This window comes from Calliphora vicina, chromosome 4 (genome assembly GCF_958450345.1).
Source record: "Calliphora vicina chromosome 4, idCalVici1.1, whole genome shotgun sequence".
Lineage (NCBI taxonomy): Eukaryota > Metazoa > Arthropoda > Insecta > Diptera > Calliphoridae > Calliphora > Calliphora vicina.
In genome coordinates, this window is record NC_088783.1 from 50,001,211 (window position 1) to 50,025,571 (window position 24,361).

General features: G+C 27.0%; 1 protein-coding gene across 1 annotated transcript in view; it reads left to right on the top strand.

Annotated features, from left to right (window-relative positions):
- The window catches only part of drd (drop dead), a 52,738-nt gene that overhangs the window by 18,305 nt on the left and 10,072 nt on the right, over positions 1–24,361 (top strand). The window contains exons 2-3 of the mRNA XM_065508303.1: positions 4,402–4,548; positions 17,016–17,335. Of these exons, the coding sequence (XP_065364375.1) occupies positions 4,402–4,548; positions 17,016–17,335 (467 nt within the window). The remainder of the gene's footprint in view (positions 1–4,401; positions 4,549–17,015; positions 17,336–24,361) is intronic.

A 24,361-nucleotide genomic window follows, 5' to 3' on the forward strand; every position in this document is an offset into this window, starting at 1 on the left:
TTAATACCAATTTTAACATTCATACAGGCCTGTCACAGAATTCCATTCCGATCGGAAGTGGAATTAATTCCGCATTTTGCTTCTTCAGAAAAAGTAAAACGAAATATTCTTTCGCAATGAAACCACTTTCAGTTTTCAAAATGAAATTCATATTTCTTTGTATTTATGTGTGTTTTTGAAAAAACCGGTTTCGATTATTGTCTTTTAAAAAAACCGGTTACGCGGTTTCGGTTTTTGTCTTCAAAAAACCGGATAACCAGTTTTTATACATTTTTATTTAATGAAAATTTTGCATTTATGAATTCTTTATGCAATTATTTTATATATTTTACGAAATGTTGTCAAATGCTACAATTTTCTATAAAATAAATCAATATTTTTTTAAAATGATATCAAAGTTTTTCATAAATATGTTTGAATGAGCTTTAGAAAATGTATTTCATTAAAACCGGTTAACCGTCTTACAAAAACCGGTTTGTCAAAAAACCGAAAAGTTAAAAAAACCGAAACCAGTGGAGTTTACAAAAATTTAAAAAACCGGTTGACCGGTTTTCGGTTTCGGTTTTGGATACTCTAATTCCGAACAAAATGTGTGGCAGGCCTGATAAGAGGATAAAGTTTATCCTCCATATTCATATTCAAATTTTAAATTGATAAAAGTTTTATAAAACAAATTCCATGCATATCCCCAAATCCCAATTTTTACATTGTCAAAAATTTGTTTAAATGAATTTCAAAAAATAAATTGCTTTCGATTCTAATAGCCTCTAAATGAGTATTACAAACGCAAATTTTAACAGTCGGCTGTTAACTCGACACTGTTGTTACAACAACATGAACTTATGACAGCATAAAAACTTCAAAATTTTATTCGCCAATTTTTCCTTTTTACATCAATAACGCCATCAATTTCAAAACATCAGTTTACACAACTCAAACTTGAATATATAGGGTATCTCGGCAGATCAGAATTTCTTTTTTTGTTTTATAAATACATACTATAAAACGTACACGAAATTTATTACAATAACAAATCAATTTAATAAAATTTATTATATGTATGCCAAATTATGACACATAATGTGCTTCTTTATTCGAGTACATGAATTATTTGCGAATAGTTTTTTTTTTATTTGGGGAATTTTTTTTTTAAACATTTAAAGGTGTGTTTAAACAAACTAAAAAAACAGTTAAATATTTTTTGCTAACGCAACAACAAATTAAAGTAACAGTTTAAAATAACTAACAATATTAATTTAAATTCTTAAAACTGTTTAAAATCTCACTACATAATAATTAAAATGCTTGTATAATTTTAAAACAATTGACATGACAATTAAAAATAGCTTGCAAATTGTTTTATAAAAAAAACTTTCTCTGACATGAGTTTGAGATTCATTTAAAAGTTGTAGCTAAATTCAAATTTAGACTTAAGTATTTTTTTGAAATTTTACATCCAGCCACCTACAGTGAACTGTCTGTCGTCAATTAAAAATATATTGACGTATCTACGTGTTAAAATTATCATCGCATAATATTGAATTTATATGTAGATGCATGTAGTGATTGACTGAAGTGTGTTTTGAATGCGTCCATAAATGTCTCAATAGAATTATGCAATATTCAAATTATTAATAATATTTTTTATTATTTTTTGCTAAAAACAGGAAGATGAATTTTTAAATCAATAACAGTGAATAAAATGTGATTAATGAAAAAATTATAGAATGCTTCATTCTAAAGGGAGCTTTACTATTAAATCGAACTTTTTGCCCAAAGCAGTTACCAAAAATAATGGGTCCACTTTTATTTCAGCCGTTATTTGATGACATTTATCATTTAAAGTTATTTTTGTATCACAGTGGTGGAATTGAGTTATGTATGTGACAAGTTTTTATAAAATTGACGAATTTCTAAAAGAAATATTTGCCAACAAACGAATGTGTTACAAATTTGGTTTTTATAAATCACAAAATTTTGTTAATTTTTTTCATATATTTCAAATGTTCTAAGAATTTTATAATTTCGTTACTATCATAATATAACAATAAAAGGTAGAATCACTACAAAATATGTTCTCAATTCTACATGCCTTGAATTGTCAGACTAATATAAAATAAAAAATAAAAGTACAATTGAAAAAAAACATCAAAAATTAACTATTTAATTTATAAAATGTACTGAAAATAAAATTAAAGAATGGAGTGCAGTCTGCGGTGTTGAGCTGAAGAAACACTCACGGATTTGCATGCATCATTTCAATGACTCCGATTATATTGAACTGTATTTCAAATATAAACAAAATATTTCTCAATTTTCATTTGTTATTATTCGTATTTTTTGATTTCTGTTTTTTATTTTTCTATTATTTGACGTAACAAGGCATAGCATTTTAAACTGTCTCCCTAGTGATTCTACCTTCTAATGGTTGTATCATGGTTACTATGACGAATTGAATGAACTAAAAGTTTTATTTGTTGAGAGTATCAGAAATGTAAAATAATGTAAAAATCAACCTAATATATTTAAGTTTTCTAACCAGCAAAACCATGCCCTATTGAGATGAAATTAACTCCTCGCTAGATTATCTAGGACTTAAAAATTAACTAAAGTGTGTATCGAATAAAGTTATTCCATTATTTCTTAATCTAGAACTCTAAACGAATCAAGATAGTCGAGATAAATCTTCAATCTTCGATTTGTGACAATTGTTCGTTTGCTCCCTTCGCTTTAGCGATTCAACTTATTTGAAAAATTTTATTAGAAGATTTCACATATTTAGTTTTATAACTGATTTTCTTCCAGAGCTTCGAATTTATTCAATAATTTTGAGCTTAATTCACTAAAATCCTTATTCGGAATTAAAAAATTACATCCATTCATTTCATAAATCAATTACCAACATCTAATTATTTAGCTTCACTCAAAGGCTTTCAAATTAATTCACATAACAGAATTCTTTCAACCTTTGAAATTGAATCAAAATATTTTTTCTTCATTCAGTTTTGTTGTGCTTTTAATCAATTGACAAAAATAGAATTAAGCCTTTTTGTAATAGATTTGATTCGGAGAAAAATGTATTCATTCAATGAATTTTTGAAGCCATTTTATAATAGATTTTAATTCAAGAAAATTCTATACAGAATGAACTGTCTAAATAATTAATTCAATATATTTAAAGTACAACTGAATTAAGTCTATGAATTAATTCATTAACAGAATGATTAAGAGATTACATTCATATTGATTTCAAAAATGGAATTAAGAATTAATTCTTTTGAAGCTTTGTTTTCTTCTTAACTGATTGTGCTGATTTTCACTGCCGAACTAATTAGGAGATTGATAAACATTCTAGTAGAAATTTAATTATATCGGAAGCATATTTTGGACATGAGAGTGTTATTCACAGTCCGACAAGGAGTAAAATTATTAATTTAAAATGTTGCTTTTTGAAAAATGTTATCATTTCAAAATTCATCAAACGAAAAAGTCAGGTTTAAATAATTTACATTTAAACGAAAGAAAAATTTGGTTGCTTCCAACTTATCTCATACACAGAGTCCTAAATTAGTATATAAAAGGAGTTATTGCATATCTATGGTCTAGTTTATTTGAGAAAAATACTTTTAATGGCGCCCAAATGAACATGACCTCTGACTTCTAACACTTTGCCCTATAATTATAATAAGATAATTATATTATAAAGTACTTTTTTAAAAAAAGCGGTTGCTAACAAAAATTCGACTTTTAGGTATATAAAAGCGCTAAATTGGCAACGCTGACAAAAATCTATTGCACTCCCTCTCTCTCTCTGTTTACCATGTTTTCTTCTTCTTCGAAATTACCATTCACACCGAAATAATTTCGTAACCCCCGTCTTGACTTCTTAACAAAATTATCAAAGAAATGTAATATGGATAAAGTCTAGACTTTATCTTACACTTCTCTGCTAATTTAATCATTTAATATTGATTGAGCTTTGAAACAATGTACATATATAAATATTTGCAAAACTATTTGTAACCTTAAGCTAATTCTTAAAACAAAAACTCCTTGTAAAATGCTTTAATACAGATTTATCTAGCAGTCTGCAAGTGAACGTTCTTGACCGTATCTCAAACATGTTCTAACTTGTTATTTATACATTAAAGATTCGTTTTTATAAACAACTATTAAACAGAAAGTTAAATAATGTTTAATAATTTATTTAATACAAAATAACCTTTCAACAAATGTTATAAATTTCATATTACAAATTCCAATTTGAAAACAATAGTAATGGCCCAGTTATATCAATGACAATAATAAAGTTCATTTATAATTGTTTTTCTTTAATCTTATGAATTAACCTTTATAAATATTTATTAATTAATTATGTTTTTTTTATTAATTTTCTTTTAGAATACATTTACAACATTGGCCAGAAATTGATATCTATAGCTAAACCTTTTGATGCCTCAATCAATCCTTCGGCCTCGGAATTGTGTCGTTTGCATACCCAACAGTATTTGGATGGTTTGCAGAATTTCGATTTGTGGGCTTTGAAAAGTAAGTAGTAAAGAAAATATCTTATATATAAATAGGCCACACGTTTTTTTGTGGTACACTTTTAAGTATGTTATTGTCCACCAATTTTGATGAAACTTATATGGTTTAAAAGATTATTTTCTCTAGATGTGCACAATATAAATTTTTTTTAAAAAATTCTTTCCATAAAAGTGGTAAAAAGCATTTTAAATTAGCTTGAAAAACAACAACAACATTTTTATGCATTATTTGTACACAATCGTGAAAAATATTTTTGCGTATAAACAAAAGTAGCTGTATAATTTAGTTATTAGTGGTCGAATTTTGACCACCAGGCGATCCTAGTATTGATTAATTGAGGCCATCAGTGCAAAAGTGGTGTAACCCACAATATTTGTTAGTTTCTGTTCTTATGTTACATACATTCCTTACATTGCCAACTATCAGTATACAGTGGAGTAAGCCACCTTTTGGTATTCAAAATATCCTAAGTAAATAGTTTGGGGTTACACCACTTTTGCGCTGATAGCCTCAATTATGAGTACTAGAAAAGTATTGATTTAGGTTATGTTTTAATTTAAAGATTTTGTAAATTAATGATATTAATATTTTTCTTAGTAAATGAACAGTTTTCTAGGAGTTCTTAGGGACAAACTTTAGATGCAACCTTTTAGATTTCATTCTAAAATTTTTTTAATTAGCTGGAATTACATGGAATAGTTAGACATTATTTTGTCTATTCATTCAAATTTCAATTAACCCATAATTTCTAAAAATACTCACTTTCATTTTACCTTGAAATTATACTTGTTTACGTGTGAGGCACTTTCAAATGAAAATATTCAGACATTAGTAAATAAATCATTGAATATTAATTAAGCATGTAATAAATACAGTTTTCGTTTATTTAAATATTCAAGGTTGGTAAAGAAATTATTCACAAATAAGCAGGAAGTCAATACCCAGCAGTTAAGCAAGTAGTCAATGTATCCCTTACAGATAGAGAGAAGTCAATTGGTTACTTTATACATCCCATGTAATCTAGCCGAAAGACAATTGCCACTTAAGTGTATCTAAGTAATCTACAGAGTAGTCACTTCAAATGTTTATTTTGTACTGTCCTTTATTTGTAAGTAATTCGTACAAACAATATTTTCTTTTTGCTTAAGTACATGTAACCTAGCGGGAAGTCAATTGTCTCTTGGAAGTCAAGTGTCTCTAAGTAACCTGTAGTGTAGTGACAATACGTTTATTTTGTACTGCACTTAAGAAAGTAGTTACTTTACCCATCGGAGGTAATCTATTGGAGAGTTTTTGGAGGAAGGCTTGCTTAAAAACAATCGGTTATTGGACTGTTTATTAGATGTATTTTTAATTGACCTCAAATTATCACCCGTAAATGTTAAAATATGTGATGATCAAGTAATCAATTAGGTAGCTAGTAAGGTAACTGACTATGTCAAAGCGTTGATTAATTTGGATCAGCTAACAGACACGGTTCAGTGCATTCCAGAAAGGTAAATAAAAAAATAAAATAACTAGTCACGTAGTAGATAGTTATGTAACTAGTTATCACCCTGAATGATGGGTAAAATCACTAGTTCGGGACAGTCTCCTAGAACTGCTGGGTAGTAGTTGTAGCTCGGCATTAAGAGAGCATGGAACACTTTCACTCCCTAGGTTGTAATCTGATCAGCTATTTATTGAGATTTTTGTTGCCTAGTTAATTTATTGGGGGTTTCGTTGACCCTCGTGTGGTTTAACCGATAATGTTCGTCCCCTGTAGCCTATGAATGCCGAACTCTTTTGAAGTGATTTGTTTGACTTAAACAAATTTATAAAAATTCACAATAAACATAGTTAAATGTGGTAATACAATTTTGGTAATACAATTTTAGTTATTTGTTTTACAAATATTTATATAGAATAATTAGTTATGCCTTTAAATACCCACTTAGTCATATTGTTTAGTACTTCACAAATAAATGTTGCAAAACCAAAGCAACCTGATTTGAAATTCAGTTAATTTTTTTTGTTTTGGTTTTTTGTAATAAATATTTGTTCATATAAATAATGTCATGTTTTGTGTACAAATTACGATTTGAATTGCTCAATACTTTAAGTAGTACTTCAAAAATTTTGTTGATGTTGACTTAAAGAGTGTTGTGGAGCCAAGAATTGCATTTGTTATGCAGACATTTGACAGTCAATTTGTCACTTCATTTGTCGTCTTCCAAAATTATTGGTAAATAATATATGATTGTGTGAATATCATTACGAATATTTATGTTTATGGGGACAACGTGTTTTTATTGCAATTGAAAAAGTAATAAAATAATGGATATTTATGGTTGGCTGTTTATTTATTTGTTTGTTTTTACAGTCAGGGTTATTTAAGAGTGTTTAATGGGTTTAAAGTAAGATGTTTGAATCATAAAGGTTTTGGCTTTTAAATGCAATTTTTTTTTTGTAAGAACATTACAAAAATGATTTATGATTCAAGTAAGAAAATGTTAATGCTTATTTTACAATATAACAATAGAGTTTTTATTTTGTAAAAGTTATTAATTTGTATAATTTTATAAAATACATTTCAATAGTACCAAACTATATAGAAATTCCAACGAAATGTTGTGATGGGCGTATACATGGAACTACCACAAGTTTTACTTTATTCGATGATGTTTGTTCTTACAAAACATTTGTAAGAGCAATCAACGACAAAGCTTTGAGCAAAGTTGCCCAAATCTTTAAAGCACTAAACTGCAAAAAAACAGTATTCTACTACTTTCGACAATTTTTACTTTCAGAAAAACACATTAACCAAAAGTTCTTCAAATAATACCTATACATTTTTAAATTTTAATTAAAAATTCTATGTGTAATCTACAATTTAAGGAATAATTTCATTTATAGTCGCATAAAAACAAAATTTGATTACGAAATTGAAAGTAAAACATATTAAAGTAGCTATTATTTTAATTGTTTTCAAGAGTCGGTTAATACAAACAACTAGATGTTTCTACAAAATTTTCCTTAACCAAATACCTTTATACATACAAATGACTTAAAGAGTACGTAAGTACTTGGACAACAAATATTCTTTAAAGAAATAAAAACATCTAATCTAATTGTTTAATCAACAGTATGACAAAGAATACTTGCCACTGAAAAGTAAAGTTTTTAATCAATTCACAGGCGCTATTATACAGTCATATATAGTTGAATGTTTTCCGATCTCTCAATTATCACATCTAACTGATATGTGAATATACTAACACCAAATATTTTAGTAAAATTGTAATAAATCTGAAGTGAGGTTCTGTCGGAACCCTTTAGCTTAATTTTGAGAAAGTTAAAGATACATAAATTTCTTATTTGTGTCCTGAGAAAGTCATGAAACCCTCGAATTCCCCGGAAACCAACCTGTACAGCACAGATTCTGAAATATGCAGAATGACCCACATTCCAATATACTTCCATCTTCATTCATATAGAGCGGGAAGAACGAAACAGATGTTGTTCCGAATAGTCTGAGTTTTTATGGTAGAAAACTAAATATTTTAGTAATATTTTGGTTTTTTTCGAATAGTCTCCTTCCTCACCACCTGAGTTTTTGTGGTAGAAAACTAAATATTTTAGTAAAATTTTACTAAATTTTAAGTGAGGTTCTGTACGTTTTGAAGGCCTTTTGATTAATTTTGAGAAAGTTAAAGACTTATAAATTTCTTATTTTTATCCTGAAAGAGTTATGAATCTCGCGAATCCCCCCGGAAACCATTCAGTACAGGACAAATTCTGAAATATGAAGAATTACACACATACTAAAGACCATATTCTTCCAAATAGTCTCCTTCCTCACCCCAGGAACTTCTTAAACTTCTTAATGTTAAGTGATACAATCGAGTTTCTGCAATAAATCAGGAGAGCCGTGCAAGTGAAGATCCTGTTTTTTGTATCATGAGTATGTCCTCATTCATGTTGTTTGGTAATCTCCAAAAAAATGTATTGTTACCGTTTGGAAGATTACTTTCGCATAAATCCGACTTGAATCTTGAACGCTAGTCTCTCAGTTCATTTCGCCATATACTCCTAATAACTCAACACAGTGATTTTAGCACACTTGAACTAAGGATCTTAATTGTCCGATACTATCAACATAAATGTCATTAGTAGTCGATACAGCAGGGAGAATTCAACCCAAAACAGCCAAAAAAAGCAGCTATATTTGGATTTGTAATTTCCGATGTCAATAACCTTTATCACAGATACAATGAGTTTATCAAATCATTGTTTTTTTACTGGAAACTGTCTATTTTTTACTCGTACAAAATATTGATTTTAAATTTTGTTCGTGTGATCGGAAGGATCATTTTCTACACAAGAGAGTTAATTTTAGTGGAATTCGGAGTAAAATTGTCTCCGAAATTTCAAAAATACTGCATTGTGAAATCCTAGAACAAAATATATGAAAAAAATATTAAAAAAAAAACAACAAATAATACCATTTGTCGATTTTGTTATTGGATGTATGACTTAAAAATGTGGGATTTTTTCAAATTTTTAGCTTTTATTTTGAAACATTGTACATGTATAAATTTATTCAAAGTATTGACCATTGTTAGCTATGACCTTTTCCCATCTTTCTGGTAACATATGGATTTCGAACCAAAAGAACTGCCCATCTTTTGATGCCAATATTCTGGGCGTTTTTCGGCCAAAGCTCGCTTCAAATGAATCAGTTGCATTCGGTGCAGGTTCCCTGTGATGGTTTGGTCAGACTTCAGCAGCTCATAACAGATAGGACCCTTTCGCTCCCTCCAAATATAGAAAATTTCCTTAGCGCCATGGATATTTGGCTTTGGTGTCGATTCGGTTGGTTTCACATACGATCTCTTACGCTTCGGATTATCGTAATGTATCCATTTTTCATCGCAATTACTGAACCGGTGAAAAAATGATTTTCTATTATGGCATTCAACATAATTTCGAACATAAATGAATCCTGCTGCTCTCAAACTTTTTGAAATTGCTGCTTGAGTAACTCCCAATGATTTAACAAGATCTTGTTAAGTTTGGCAACAATCTTCCTAGAGTAGTGCCTCCAATTCTTGGACTTCGAACTGACTAGCCTGACTGACTTTGTCTTCCGTTTCAAAATCACCACTCCTGAATCGCACTAACCCTCTCTCGCACGTTGAAACCAATGAAACGACCAATTATAAATTTTCAAATTCAGAATCGATTATTTTTGGACTCGTAAATATATTTCTGTTTTCATATTAATGAAATTGGCTATAGATTGTGCCCGATATTATGAACAACTTGGACCGAAGTAGGGAGAAATTTTGAAATGCATATAACTCAATAACTATAAGAGATAAATAGCACACTCTACTATCAGGGGCTTTAAGAGCATTTAAAAATGTTGCATGTCAGAGGAGCTCCATTTTGAGACCTTACAGCGATGCTCATGAGGCGTCTTTGGGCTGCATCTTCCAAAAATTAACTCGTATACTCCTCTGCTACGCCTGTGTGTAACTTCATGTCAATCCGATTAGCCAGTTATAAATGGCAGATTTATTTCTAAAATATGTTTATCCTGTCCCACTGTGGAGTGGTGGAAAACAATCGATCGCTGCACAAATGATCGTGGTGCTTATATGAACGAAATCGAATTACATACATAAATATAACCTGGAATAAATTATAGGCCTATATATCAGTGATTTTGTCCACTGAATTCAAATATATGACAACCGCTAAATGAAGAAATAAATTGTTTTAATGTAAGAATTTAAATTTGATTGATGTACTACAATTGTCTACACAGAGAAAACAGATTCGTAATAGCAACCGAATTTGTTGCCAATCGAATAATTCGGTTGTACAAATAGAATTTTTCAGTTCTAGTAACAGAAAATCAGTGGATAAAGAAGAATTTCGATTGAAGCAACCAAACTTTTATTATCATTTCTAACATTTTATAGCCAAAACTGTAAAATTCGGTCACTAAGGCAGAATCATTCTATTGGCGTCAAATTCGGTTGTGAACACGAATCCGTTTTCTATGTGTATCATTTTCTCTCCTTATAACAAATTACTTAGTAAAATCAAAGTAAAATTGTTCATTCTAGTTGACTGAAATAAGTAGTCCACTTGTTTACAAGTATTTTTATTGTACTGAAAATAAATGTTAATGTCTAAAGCTGAATTTACCCATGAGTTTCTGAATCATTTTTTGTTCGGAACATTTTTTTATATGTAGTTTGACGTTCTATTTTTGAGAGAGACTTCAATCTACATATAAAAAAAATTGTTTCGAACAAAAAATGTTTCAGAAACCCATGGGTGAATTCAGCTTAACATTTGGATTGAAGGCGAATTTATATACCAGGTGGTGGCAGCGGCAAATTCAGACAAATACGAGCGAATTCATAAATTTTTTATATATGGAGTTTGACATTCGAAACAACTCTCTCATTGTTGAGAATGTCAAACTCCATATTTAAAAAATTAATGAACTCGCTCTAATTTGCCTGAATTTGGTTATTTTAGTTGTATTTTTAAGATTTTGTTCTCCATTTAAACTGCTAATATAAAGAATTTGACGATTGAATGTTCTTTTTTGTTAATTCTAGAATTAATCACAATTATGGCTATTATTTATTACATATTTTAAACCTGATTGTTTTTTAGACATTCTAAAATTTTGAAAGAATTTTCTAGAAGGCGTTAGTTTAAAATCAAGTTTGAATACTTAAGAATTTTACACGTCAAAAAGCAATTACTCTGTTTAAAGACATGCTTTGGGCATAAAAGTAATGTGTTCTTAAAAATCAAAGTTTTTTGTATCAAATTTTGCAACATTTAACTGAAAAGATCTCTTGATTACAAAGAACATTTTAAAAGTCAAAGTCAATCACAATCTAATTGATTTGATTAAACTTTGTTTTCAAACCTATCTTGTTATTCTTCTTATAATTCTTTGGAAATGTAACTACAATAGTTTTGAAGGTCATTTAACGAACTTTACCTAGATTTATTTAATTGCAATTTATAGCTAAGAAAAACTAAGCAACAAAGTCAGATACTTCACACATTCATAAACTTCTATATGAAGTTTTTTTTTTTTTTGGTTTTTGTTTTAGACGAATGAGCGCACACAAACAGAATTGAAAATGCAAGTGCTGCAGTATTTTTTTTTTTTATTTTTTAGATTTAAAATTTTAGATTTATTTTAAACCGCATGCCAAGTTTAGTTAGACACATGTTGTTGTTGTTCAAAATACAAAATGCAAACACCAAACACCATTATACATACTGCCAATACATGGACGGGTTGCATGCAATGACAACCACTTTTATTTACTTCGAAAACTTGACACAGACGGTGCACCGCTGTCAGTCCATACAATGTTAGTCATGCAACATTTTTCTTGACCCGTAAAGTAACCCTAACATTGGCAAATACCCAATACTCTCATACACATGCAATCAATCGAAATAATTTTCAAACACCCCAAAGTTAATACTTCGATTGCAACTTGCTAATTGCTGGAGGGGGTAAAGCCAAGATCAATATGTATTAATTGTGTGAGAAGTTACTTGCAACTGATCAAGTTTAATGTTTTTTAAAAAAACAACAACTACTGAAAAACTGCAAAACATTTGAATTTGTTAGAGTTTGTTTTCCAATTTCAGATTCCATTTGTGTGGTTGGTTCTTATTCGAAATTGAACACTTCGATCTTAAAGTTAGTGTAGATGTGTATATGTGTTCTCAAGTCGAAATTCGAATTTCGCATGTTTGAGCACTTGAACTCAACCACAACTTGAAACTGAATATGTTTGTTATAAGATTTTTTTCATTTTTTTTTTTTGTTTTTCTAAAAACTTGTTAGATTGTTTTTGTTAAGATTTTTCGTTCAAATAATTATGTGTTGGAAAAAAATTTATATTATATGGAAAACTCATGATCAAGGTTGGTGCTGAGAGTCAGAAATTACTTGAAATTCTAAAAAAATATATACATATTGTATTTTCTTTAATACTTATTGTGGATTCTTGCCTCAAGGTTATTGCAATCAAATAGGCGTAAACATGTTGTTTTAGAACTTGGCAAAATTATAAATATTCTTAAACGAATTTTAATTACAGACATATTATTCTTGGAAAATTAAATTTAGTTTTTTTTTTAAATAAAACAACTTTTTAACCAATTTTAGCTCATGATTTTTATAAGAATATTTTAAGATTCTTAATATACTAATAATGATTTTATTTAAAAATGTTTATTTAGTCATTAAAATAATTTAATTATTATTTAATAATTCTGTTTTCAATTACAAAAATTTTGAAAAAATACATTAAAAATTTAATTTAATGAATTTTCTAAACCGCTACAGCTTTCTTCAGCTCCCTTCTTGTATGTATAAAAAATACAATAAACTTTGTTAAAGTATGTAAATATTTTTACGCTATGCAAACCAGAAAGTTTCTGAAGAAGGCTTCTAGTTGGCCGCCAATAAATGCATTAGACTGTGCTATATTTCTGCGGTTTCGCTTAGTTACCATTACCCCTAAAATACCCTTTCAGCTTAACTACCGTTACCGATAAGTTACCGTTACCGTTATCCTTTTTTCATTTTATCGGCCCCCAGTGTAACAAAGAATTTATTTTCTAAATACTTAATTAATTTTTAATTACATTTTCGAAATCAAAATAAATTTTATCTCTTAAACATTCCGTTAATGAATTCATTATGAATTAATTTATAGTCTTAATTCCTTTGATAATTCATTCTTTATAGAATTAACTCCTTATTAAATAATACAAATTTTCTTCAATTCAAATACATTACAAAATAACCTTAAAAATGTATTGAACGATTAAATTTGTCTTCAATTCAAATCTATTACAGAAAGGTTTTAGACACTTTATTTCAATTCATTTTGTAAATGATTAAAAGTAAAAAATACTGAATGAAGAAAATAAATTTTATTTCAATTTGTATTAAAATTGAATTAACAAAAATTTAATCATTCAAAGGTTGAATGAATTCTGTTATGGATCAATTCCATTATGAATAAATTATATTTAAATAATTGACCTTTGAATGAAGCTAAAGAATTAGATGTTTGGAATGGATTTATAGAATGAATGGCAGCCTTTTTTAATTCCGATTTAAGATTTTAGTGCATTAAGCTTAGATTGAATTAATTCGAATTTAGGACTGTTATAATATCGTTTTTTTGGTTGATATTGTTCAAGAATATTTGCTTGACTATTAGCTACATAAAATTACCTCGCTGGATCTTGGCAAAGACCCAATAACTTTTTGAGGAGCTTTTCCCTTAATACATAACTTTCTTCATTGTGTTCATATTAGGAAGTTTTTAAACTTTGAATGTCTAAAATCAAGGCGAATTTATATACAAGGTGGTCTCGGTGGCGAATTCAGTCAAATACAAGCGAATTCATGCATTTTTATACCCTACACCACCATAGTGGGGAGGGTATAATGCGTTTGTGCAGATGTTTGTAACGCCCAAAAATATTAGTCTAACATCCACCTTAAAGTATACCGATCGACTTAGAATCACTTTCTTATTTTTTTCGGTCCAAGGACCAAGCCTATTGAAACTGGCTTAAATCGGTCCATTATTTCACCTAGCCCCCGTACAAACGTCCTTCCGAAATTGGACTTCATCGGTCATAAATGTTTAATTTATAAATGTATCTCCACATATTGCGCTCCAAATATGTTTTATATATACAAAATTCATGTCACCAAATTTTGTTACGATCTGTCCATAATTAGTCATAGCTCCCATATAGACCCGCTTCCGAAAATCACTTTAACGTGAATAAATCGCTTAAAAATGTTGGTATACTTACAAAATTCAACATAGTAAACTTTCATATAGACATAAATCACACTACCTAATTTCGTGGTGATCGATCCATAATTGGTCATAGCTCCCATATAAGGCCCACTTTCGAAAATCACTCAAAAATATAAATTATTGAAATTTTTGAAGAAAAATGTTTTTGCTCTTTTACTTATTGTATGCTATTATATGGTAGGGCTTGACCGACCATACTTTCATACTTGTTTTTTTTAATTATGAAAACAAATTTATTAGGGGAATTCATTTAAAAAAATTGGAACTCTGATTTTTTAAACTTTTACACAGCAAACACAAGAAAAAAATTTCACAGAAATTTGTACTTTTAACAAACTATAGTGAAAAAAAAATTTTAATGCAAAACTTTTTTTTAAAATTTTTTTTAATTTTTTTTTATTTTTTAAAAAAAATATTTTTTTTCGAATATATTGTTACGTTTTAACCTTTTTAAAACGCTGGTTTATTTCCTTTAAATAAACCGGGTACTTTTGATTGCAAATAAAAGCCGTTTAGTAGTTTAAAAATTGTAACAACTCTTTATTTATTTAAAATGTACAACAACAACAGAATTAAATAGCAACTCAATGTTTTTATACACGTTTATAAATTCTCAGAAATACAGACACAATTTATAATGTACACGAATTTACTTGAAAAACACAACACACTTTTGGAACTCAGTGGATGTTTATTCGAAAAACGTCTCTGATAAACTCACTAACGACTGCAACCTCTGCCACTATGTATAACACTGCCATCTGCACTCTAGATTGCTCTTTCACTGTATATTCGAATTCAAACAGCGTTGCCAACTTACGATCAATGGTCAACTGAAAGCTTTTATTTAATAATGCCCACAGATATGTTACAGTTTGCTATTACAGCACAGTTATTTGAAAGCATTATGCTAATTTTAAATCAGCCCTTAAAATCGTTATATTTGAATTCAAGTACAATTTCGTAACAATATTAATGAAAACATTTTTATGACAAAAAAATATGTTTGGTAAAAAAAAAATTGGCTTAAAAAATATTTCGCCCGATTTTGACCCATTGTAGATCCGACTTATTATGGCATTATATACGTCGTTCCAAAGTTCTTTGAAATATATATATCCATCTATATTGGTTATATTAATGACATAGTAATCAAGATATAAATCAAAAAGATAAAAAATGGAGGTTATCCTGGTTTTTTCCTTATATCTCAGCCGTTTGTGGGCTGATTTTCTAGAATAGCAACAGAACCGGGTCTGTTGCTATTGGGGGCTACGGAAAGTTGATTTCAACATACATACAGAGGGACAGGCGACATGGCTATATCGACTCCGCTATCTATAACGATCCAGAATATATATATACTTTGTGGGGTCACAAATGAAAAATGTAGAAATTACAAACGGAATGACAAACTTATATATACCCTTGCAAATCATGGTGAAGGGTATAAAAAGTGAATACAGCCGAATATAATACTCTTACTTGTTTTCTAATAAAAAATATATCTCAATATATTTCTAATATTTAAAATACTTTAATATTTCAATTGTATTTATCAAAAATAAAATGTCAATAACCTTATGACCCACATACCCAAATTTGCCATAAAAATATATGATTAATGAATCAGCCTACGGACTTTGTTTTAAACTTTGAAACTCAAACATAAAATTTAAATAAAATTGACATTTCCCCCCAACAAAAAAAAAATAAAACACAAATGTTAACATTACGTTTTTAAAGGTTTTTTTGTTGTAGGTTTTAACATCATTAAATGTTATTTTATTAAACATTTCACACTTGTTAGCCAATTAAATGAACCAGTCACATTCACAGTTAGTTACTTAGTTAGTGGTGGTATTATTAACAGTAAACATCTGTTCACTGAGCGGTATCAAGCGGAAGCTTTTACAGATGCCAGTGTTAATGTGAATGATAGTGACCTTGACATTGGCCACTGTCTTTGCCACTGCAGCACAAATAAGTTTTGATGTCTGTTGTTGTTTGTTTTGTTTGGTTACACTTGAATAGCGTTTGTTTGGTTTAAAAGAAAACTTCAAAAAATTCAACAACAATGAAGATAAAAATCATTATTGATTTAACATATTTAAGGGGGCCTACACAAATATGTAAATAACAGACATGTTGAGGTAATCAAATATAAATAAAGGGCCTTTTATATATTAAACAAATAATATAAAATCTAGAAAATTTTAGCATCTTAAAAAAGGTTTTGAAATGGGAAAGTTTTATTATGGTTTAGATTTCAATGCAATTCAATTTAAATGATTTTTTTTTTTGTTGTCTGGACTACATTGATCAAGTTTGCTGCTTAACTCTTTTGTTTTGTGCTGTTATTAACATAATAGAAAGACTTAAGAAATTTTATGTTTATTTTTTGAACAAAGAAAAAAACTTCATTTTCAAACCATAATTTTGAAATTATGTTAATGCTGGTTTATATCTACTATTTTTTATTATTATTATTTTTGTAATTTTCTCTTTATATACCTTTCATTTTATTTATCAACTAATTTGCATTGTCGGTGCATTTTTGTTTTCTTCTCCCCATATTAGTGCACGATGCCACCGGTAAACTTACATCAGGCATACTTAATGGCAACATAAATCAGCCCGGTGATTTTGATCAATGTATGGGAATCAAGTATCAATTGAAAGCTAACTCTAAAAAAACTGGGAATATAGCTGGCTTTAGTGATGCTGATAATGATGATGGTGATGCAGTTGAGGCAACAAATGATGGCGAACATGATGAAATCAAGGGACAATATTGTTTGGCATATGCACAACCGGTATTGCCACACAAATCGAAACGTTTACAAACATTTTTCAAACTATTACAATCCCATGGACCGTTTCAAAGTGAATTTGATGATGTAAGTTGTATTGTAATTTATATTGTGCATACATGTAAATATTTATACATATATATTGTAGTTTTTTTTATTTAATTTTTCGATTTTTTTGCAATGATAATTGTGGTGGGAAAGTGTTATGTATGAATATAACAACTTGTAATTTATATTTTAAGTACCTGTCACATGGGAATGTATATACTGTTGGGAATAATTGATCATCTTAGTAATGTTTAGGAAAACAAATTGTTTTTACAAACTACAAAAGAATCCAAGTGCCTAAGAGTGCTATATTTGGCAATGCAGAATCTTATACTCACCAACGAATACTTTAAGATGGTGAACAAAAAGTTTAGTGATAAGCCACATAAAATAAATAAAAGTCCTTTTTGAAAAAAGTAACTAAATTCGTTTAATATTTTAATAATAAAATATTTTCAATGAAGTGCTTTTTCTAAAAATAAATTTTTTACATTTGAAAAATCTAAACAAAAACTCGTAAAATGCTTTTTTACAGCATCTACCACAGAAAATAGATACAAAATACATAAAAATCCTTTTTTGAAAATAGTACCTTTTTACTACTTTTTTTAAAAATGTTAAAAAATGGTGGACTTTTGAGCTAAATATATTTTTAACTAAATCTTTGCAATAAAAGTAATAAAGCTACTTACTACTTTTTATAAAATTTTTCAAAATATAAAAATTACTTTTTACAAAAAATAGTTTTTTTACTACTTTTTAGTAAATAGTAATATAATTAAAGCCAAATTTGTTTTAAACCAAATTCGTGTAATATTTTAATAATAAAAAATTTGTAATAATGAGGTTTTTTCTAAAAATATTTTTTTACATTTAAAAATCTAAAAAAAAAACACCTAAAATACTTTTTTATACCATCTACAACAGAAAATAAATAAAAAAAATACATAAAAGTACTATTTTGAAAAAGTACCTTTTTACTACTTTTTTAAAAATGTTACAAAATGGTGGAATTTTGAGCTTAATATATTTTAAACTAAATTCTCATCTTTGTAATAAAAGTAATAAAGCATATTCTACTACTTTTTATACAATTTTTCAAAATTCTCAAAAAGTACTTTTTACAAAAAATACTTTTTTATTACTTTTTTGGTAAATACTAATATAATTAATGCAAAAGCTGTTTTAAACTAAATTCGTTTAATATTTTAATAATAAAAAATTGGTGATTTTTTTTACATTTGAAAAAATCTAAAAAAATAATCAAATACTTTTTTATAGCATCTATCACAGAAAATAGATAAAAAAACAGAAGTACTTTTTTGAAAAAGTACCTTTTTACTACTTTTTTAAAAATTGTACAAAATTGTGGACTTTTCAGCCAAATATATTTTGAATCCTTATCTTTGTAGTAAAAGTGCTTCTTACTACTTTTTATAAAAATTTTCAAAAATATAAAAAAATACTTTTTTTACTAATTAAAAAAACATAAAATACTTTTTTAAAGCTTCTACCACAGAAAATAGATAAAAATACATAAAAGTACTTTTTTGATAAAAGTACCTTTTTACTTCTTTTTAAACAGAACATTAATTGATGAATGGTAATTTGTTAAACAAATTGAATAAATTAAAGCCAATTCGACAGATGTATGTAGTTTCAACAATATGGCCGGTATCAACAACTGTCAAAGTTCGGAAGTCCCTTAAGATAGCCATGTCATCGTGTAGCCCCAAATCGGTTATAGTTCTGGTTCAAATGGCATTTAAAATCGGAAAAATTGACACATAAATGGCTGAGATATAAGCAAGATGTTTACCTCGATTTGTTGACCTAGTTTTGCCCTATATCTCGTTTACTAAGTCATGTATGTAGGATATCAAATGAAAGACAAACAACAATGGGTCAAAATCGGGAAACATATTTTTAACCCGAATTATTTAACAAAAGATTATGTTTTAATCACACGTTTTCTCTAAAAACGATTTTTAATCTTAAAATTTACTTTGGTTTCATAAAAAATTAAAAATAGTTTGAACTACTTGTATCAAAATGTATAAAAATTATTATCTTTTGTTAAACTTTGAATTATATAGTTTTGCAGATTTTCAATCTAAACTGGCTTTAAATTAGAAATGTTTAAACCTGAATTGACTTAATAATATGTTCTGCAATATTATTGATAAACTTCGATTCTTTAAAATTTGTTTACATAAAAAACTTTTGAAACAAACGTCAGAATATTTTTACATTTACATAAATTTACATTATTAAAAACAAACACATTAAAACAGCCTACGAAAAATTTATTTTTAACAGCTAAACTCAAAAGCAGAACAAAAACCAAAAATCTTTTTTTAGATATCTTAAACCAAAATGGGCAGCTTGTTTTACATGACTAGACAAAAGTAGAAAAATTCAAAACATTTCTAAATTATTAAATAATCAGATTGAATGTTTACAAAAATTAGCGCCTTTGCAAAAATATAACAAGAATAAATTAAAAGTTCAAAATATTACAAACAAAATCGAATATATTCCATTCACTGCCCTTTTCACAGATTTTATCTTTGTAAGTTTTAAAGAGTTATTAATATTGGATCATTTCCTTATCTAATCAATATTATTTAATTTTTTATTTGTTAAGTAATCAAATAATGGTAACACTTTAATCTTTAACTATGGTTTAAACTAGGCTTAACCCAAGCTTGAGTTAGTTAATTTCCTATTAAATTAAAACAACTGTAGATTGTGAAATTATTCGTTAGTTATAATGTAATATTTAAACTGATATAATAATAATTTCCATCAATTATCACAATTTCTATGAAATTCTTTGTTAATTAGACCTAATGTCTTAAAATAAATTTTGATTTGCCTTGACTTAGAAAAAGTTTAAAACTTTAAATTATTCATACATTCTATATAAATTGTTGTTAACTGTTTAATCACTTATTGAATGGTTTTTTTAGAACAACAATTTATTAAGTTGTCTGTTAAGCCACTAATAAAAATTCATTCATTAAATTGTTTAAAACAATATTTATTTTATAATAAATAGTTGTGTGATTGTACGCTTAATGATTTGTATTTTATTTATAGCAAACAAAACAAAAAACAATATAAATAAATAAATTAAAATACTATAAAAAACAATTACTCTTGGTGGAGAGAGAATATTGTGATACCCTGTAGCTATTGTTTTTTAATAATACAGGAATAGAAAATTGGCAAAAATTTAAAAAAATTACAGAAAATTTTAAAATACCAAAAAGTACTTTTTTTTAAAACTGTTTCTTTTTAGTACCTTTAGTAATATGCAATAATACAAATTTGAAAATTGGTTTAACACCCAAAAAAGTACTTTTGGATTTTACTAATGTTTCTAAATATTTTTTTTTTTTTGTTTTTATTATTACTTATTTTTTCAAAATTTAACAGAGTGTAATTTGTGCCCAAAAATTATTTAGTAGTAAAAATATAAAAAAAGTAGTAAAAGCACATTGTGAAAAAATATAAAAAAGAATCCATGTTGCTGAAAATCCATAAAAGTACTTTTTTGAAAAAAGTACCTTTTTACTACTTTTTCTAAAATTTTACAAAATGGTGGACTTTTAATCTAAATATATTTTAAACTAAATCCTCATCTTTGTAATAAAAGTAATAAAGCATATTCTTACTACTTTTTAGACAATTTTTCCAAAATATAAAAAATTCTTTTTTACAACTTTTCAGTAAGTACTAATATAATTAAAGCCAAATTTGTTTAATATTTTAATAATAAAAAATTAGGAATAAAGTGATTTTTGCTAAAAATAAATTTTTACGTTTGAAAAAATCAAAAAAAAAAACTCAAAAAATACTTCTTTATACCATCTATCACAGAAAATAGATAAAAACTACATAAAAGTACTTTTTTGGAAAAAGTACATTTTTACTACTTTTTAAAAAATTTACAAAATTGTGAACTTTTAACCTAAATTTATTTTAAACTAAATCCTTGTCTTAGTAGTAAAAGTAATAAAGCATATTCTTATTACTTTTTATAAAATTTTTCAAAAATATAAAAAAGTACTTTTTACAAAAAATACTTTTTTACTACTTTTTAGTACATACTAATATAATTAAAGCCAAAGTTATTTTAAACTAAATTCGTGTAATATTTTAAGAATAAAAATTTTTAATGAAGTGCTTTTTGCTAAAAATAAATTTTTACATTTGAAAAAATCAAAAAAATTCAAAAAATACTACTTTATAAAGGTAGGATCACACGATTGCCGCAATGAACCAATTTAATACAAATTTTATTGTGCTGAATTGGGGCCCAATAAAGAAATTGTCCCAATCAAATTCTCTGCAGTCACATGATTGCTTCATTTTATATAAATTTGATTGTCGTAAATTGGCGCAAAGCGATTTAGTGGCAATAATTGTCGCATTTCAGTCACACGATTGTTCTAGTTTACGGCAACTCAGAGAAACAGCTGTTGTGCTAGATGTTAAATTTTGTTTTGTTTACATAAATGTAAAACCAATCTGTTTTTGAAAAAAATATTTGTTAAATAAAAAAAGAAAACTGCGTCGGCCTTAATTATCATATAAAAAAATTAATAAAGAAATGTTAAAAGATGTATGTGGGTCAGAGAGTGGCTGACAAAAACAATATTTCATTTACAAAAATTAATATTGGCGCTAATTGTCTTCTTTGATTGCCGCACTAGAACACAATAAATATTGGTGTATTTTTAACTTTTTTATTGGTGCATGTTGCCTATCAAGCATTCACATGATTGCCGTACCAGGGTTGCATTTGATTGGGCCAAATAAGCACAATATTGTTGTGGTTTGACATATGAGCCAATAAGTTGTGAAATCACACGATTGACGTATAAAATAGACCAATAATTGGTGCATTGCGGCAATCGTGTGATCCTACCTTAACATCACAGAAAATAGATTAAAAAAATGCATAAAAGTACTTTTTTGGAAAAAGTACCTTTTTACTACTTTTTTAAAAAATTTACAAAATTGTGGACTTTTGACCTAAATTTATTTTAAACTAAATCCTCATCTTAGTAGTAAAAGTAAGTATTCTTAATACTTCTTATAAAATTTTTCAAAAATATAAAAAAGTACTTTTTACAAAAAATTCTCTTTTACTACTTTATACTAAATATTAATGTAATTAATAATAAATTTAATAAAAAATTTAGTAATAAAAAAAAGTGCTAAAAAAAATCCAAAAAAAACTCATAAAATACTTTTTTATAACATCTACCACAGAAAATAAATACAAATTCATAAAAGTACTTTTTTGAAATAATACCTTTTTACTACTTTTTTTAAAAATTTTACAAAATTGTAAATATTTTATCATTACATTAGTATTTAGTAAAAAGTAGTAAAAAAATATCTTTACAGTAAAAGTAATAAAGCATATTCTTACTACTTTTTATAAAATAATACTTTTTTACTACTTTTAGATAATAGAAAACAAAGTTGTTTTAAACTAAATTCGTTTAATATTTTAATAATAAAGTACTTTTTTCTAAAGTTGCATTTTTACATTAGAAAAAACTCATACAAACTACTGTTTTAGCATCTGCCGCTGAAAATATCTAAAAGTACTTTTTTGAAATAAGTACTTTTTTGATAAAAGTACCTTTCTTAATAATGTTACAAAATACTGTACTTTTGAGCTAAATTTATTTTAAACTAAATCCTTTACTTTATTTTAAAGTAAAAAATCATATTCTTACTACTTTATCACAAAAAGTACTTTATCTCAAAATATTCAAAAATACAAAAAAGTACTTTTTGATAAAAATTTACTTTTTTGTTACATTAATGTATTATAATAAGGCTAAAATTCTTTAAATTCGTATGTTTTTGTATTATTTTTACATTTCGTTTTTTACTAAATACTGAGTTTGAGATTTATATATGTAGATCAAATCGGGTTCTAAAGAGGTTCAAGTTTTATTTATTAAATATTTTAACAAATTATAGTCTAATTTATCGACCTTTTTTATTATTAATTTTATTTAGTTATTTTCAGTCAATAATTTAAATTTTTACAAATATTTTTTGTAAGTAGCCATTCAAAATGTTATAGTATATGCAAATTTTTATTGCAAATATTTATAAAAATATTATCGCATAATAATTGTTTTTCTATTAATTGTTTTATAAACTATTGTTAGTTGTTTATTTATTTCAATATTTAATGTAGTATGTAAATTTAACAATTTAACATGTTGTATTTATTACGTGATTTATTCATTTATTTGATTTCAATTTTACAGCAAACTACAAAATCTATTTATAAAAAAAAAGAATGAATCGTGTAATTGTAAAAACGTTTTTTAAGTGATTTAAGTTAATAGCTTTTAAGCTGTTGAGGATTTGATTTGTTTTTTCTAGGGCAAAGTATAGTTTAACTAGAAACAAGATATTTAGAATGGATTTAGATGACCTAAAAAAGAAATTGTAACGATTTGTTTAATTAGATTATTTTCTAAATCGAAATATTTGCCATGTATTGGAAATATAATTAGCATGTAAATTTTTAAAGATTTCAATTTAATAAAATAAAAAAATTAAAAGAAAACATAAATTTCAATACAAAACTTCAAGTTTTCCCAAACGATTTTCAATTCCATTATTCCCTAACAATAACAATAATGTCCAAATGTAAATCAAAAAGATCTCTTTATCGCCCCCGAACTGTACGCATCATAACCCGAGCTATGCAACCAATTATAAGCAAACATTTCATTGACTTTCGAGCAGATGAAGTCGAAACAAATCAAAAAATATTTAAAGCTGTCAGGCAACGAAACTCTTTTAGAACGACAGTTTCTGATCGTATCATAAGCAAACTCAAAAGAGATTGTAAGGCCAAAGATATTTTACTATTGATTTTTATTAATACATTCTCACCACCTAGGTTTTTAACAACTGAGTTAGGTTTTTGACAGGAGAGTTTCCAATCTATATATAGTCAATGTTTTTTCAGTAAATAGTTATGCAGGACCATTGTCTCTCAATAAGAATTTTAAATTC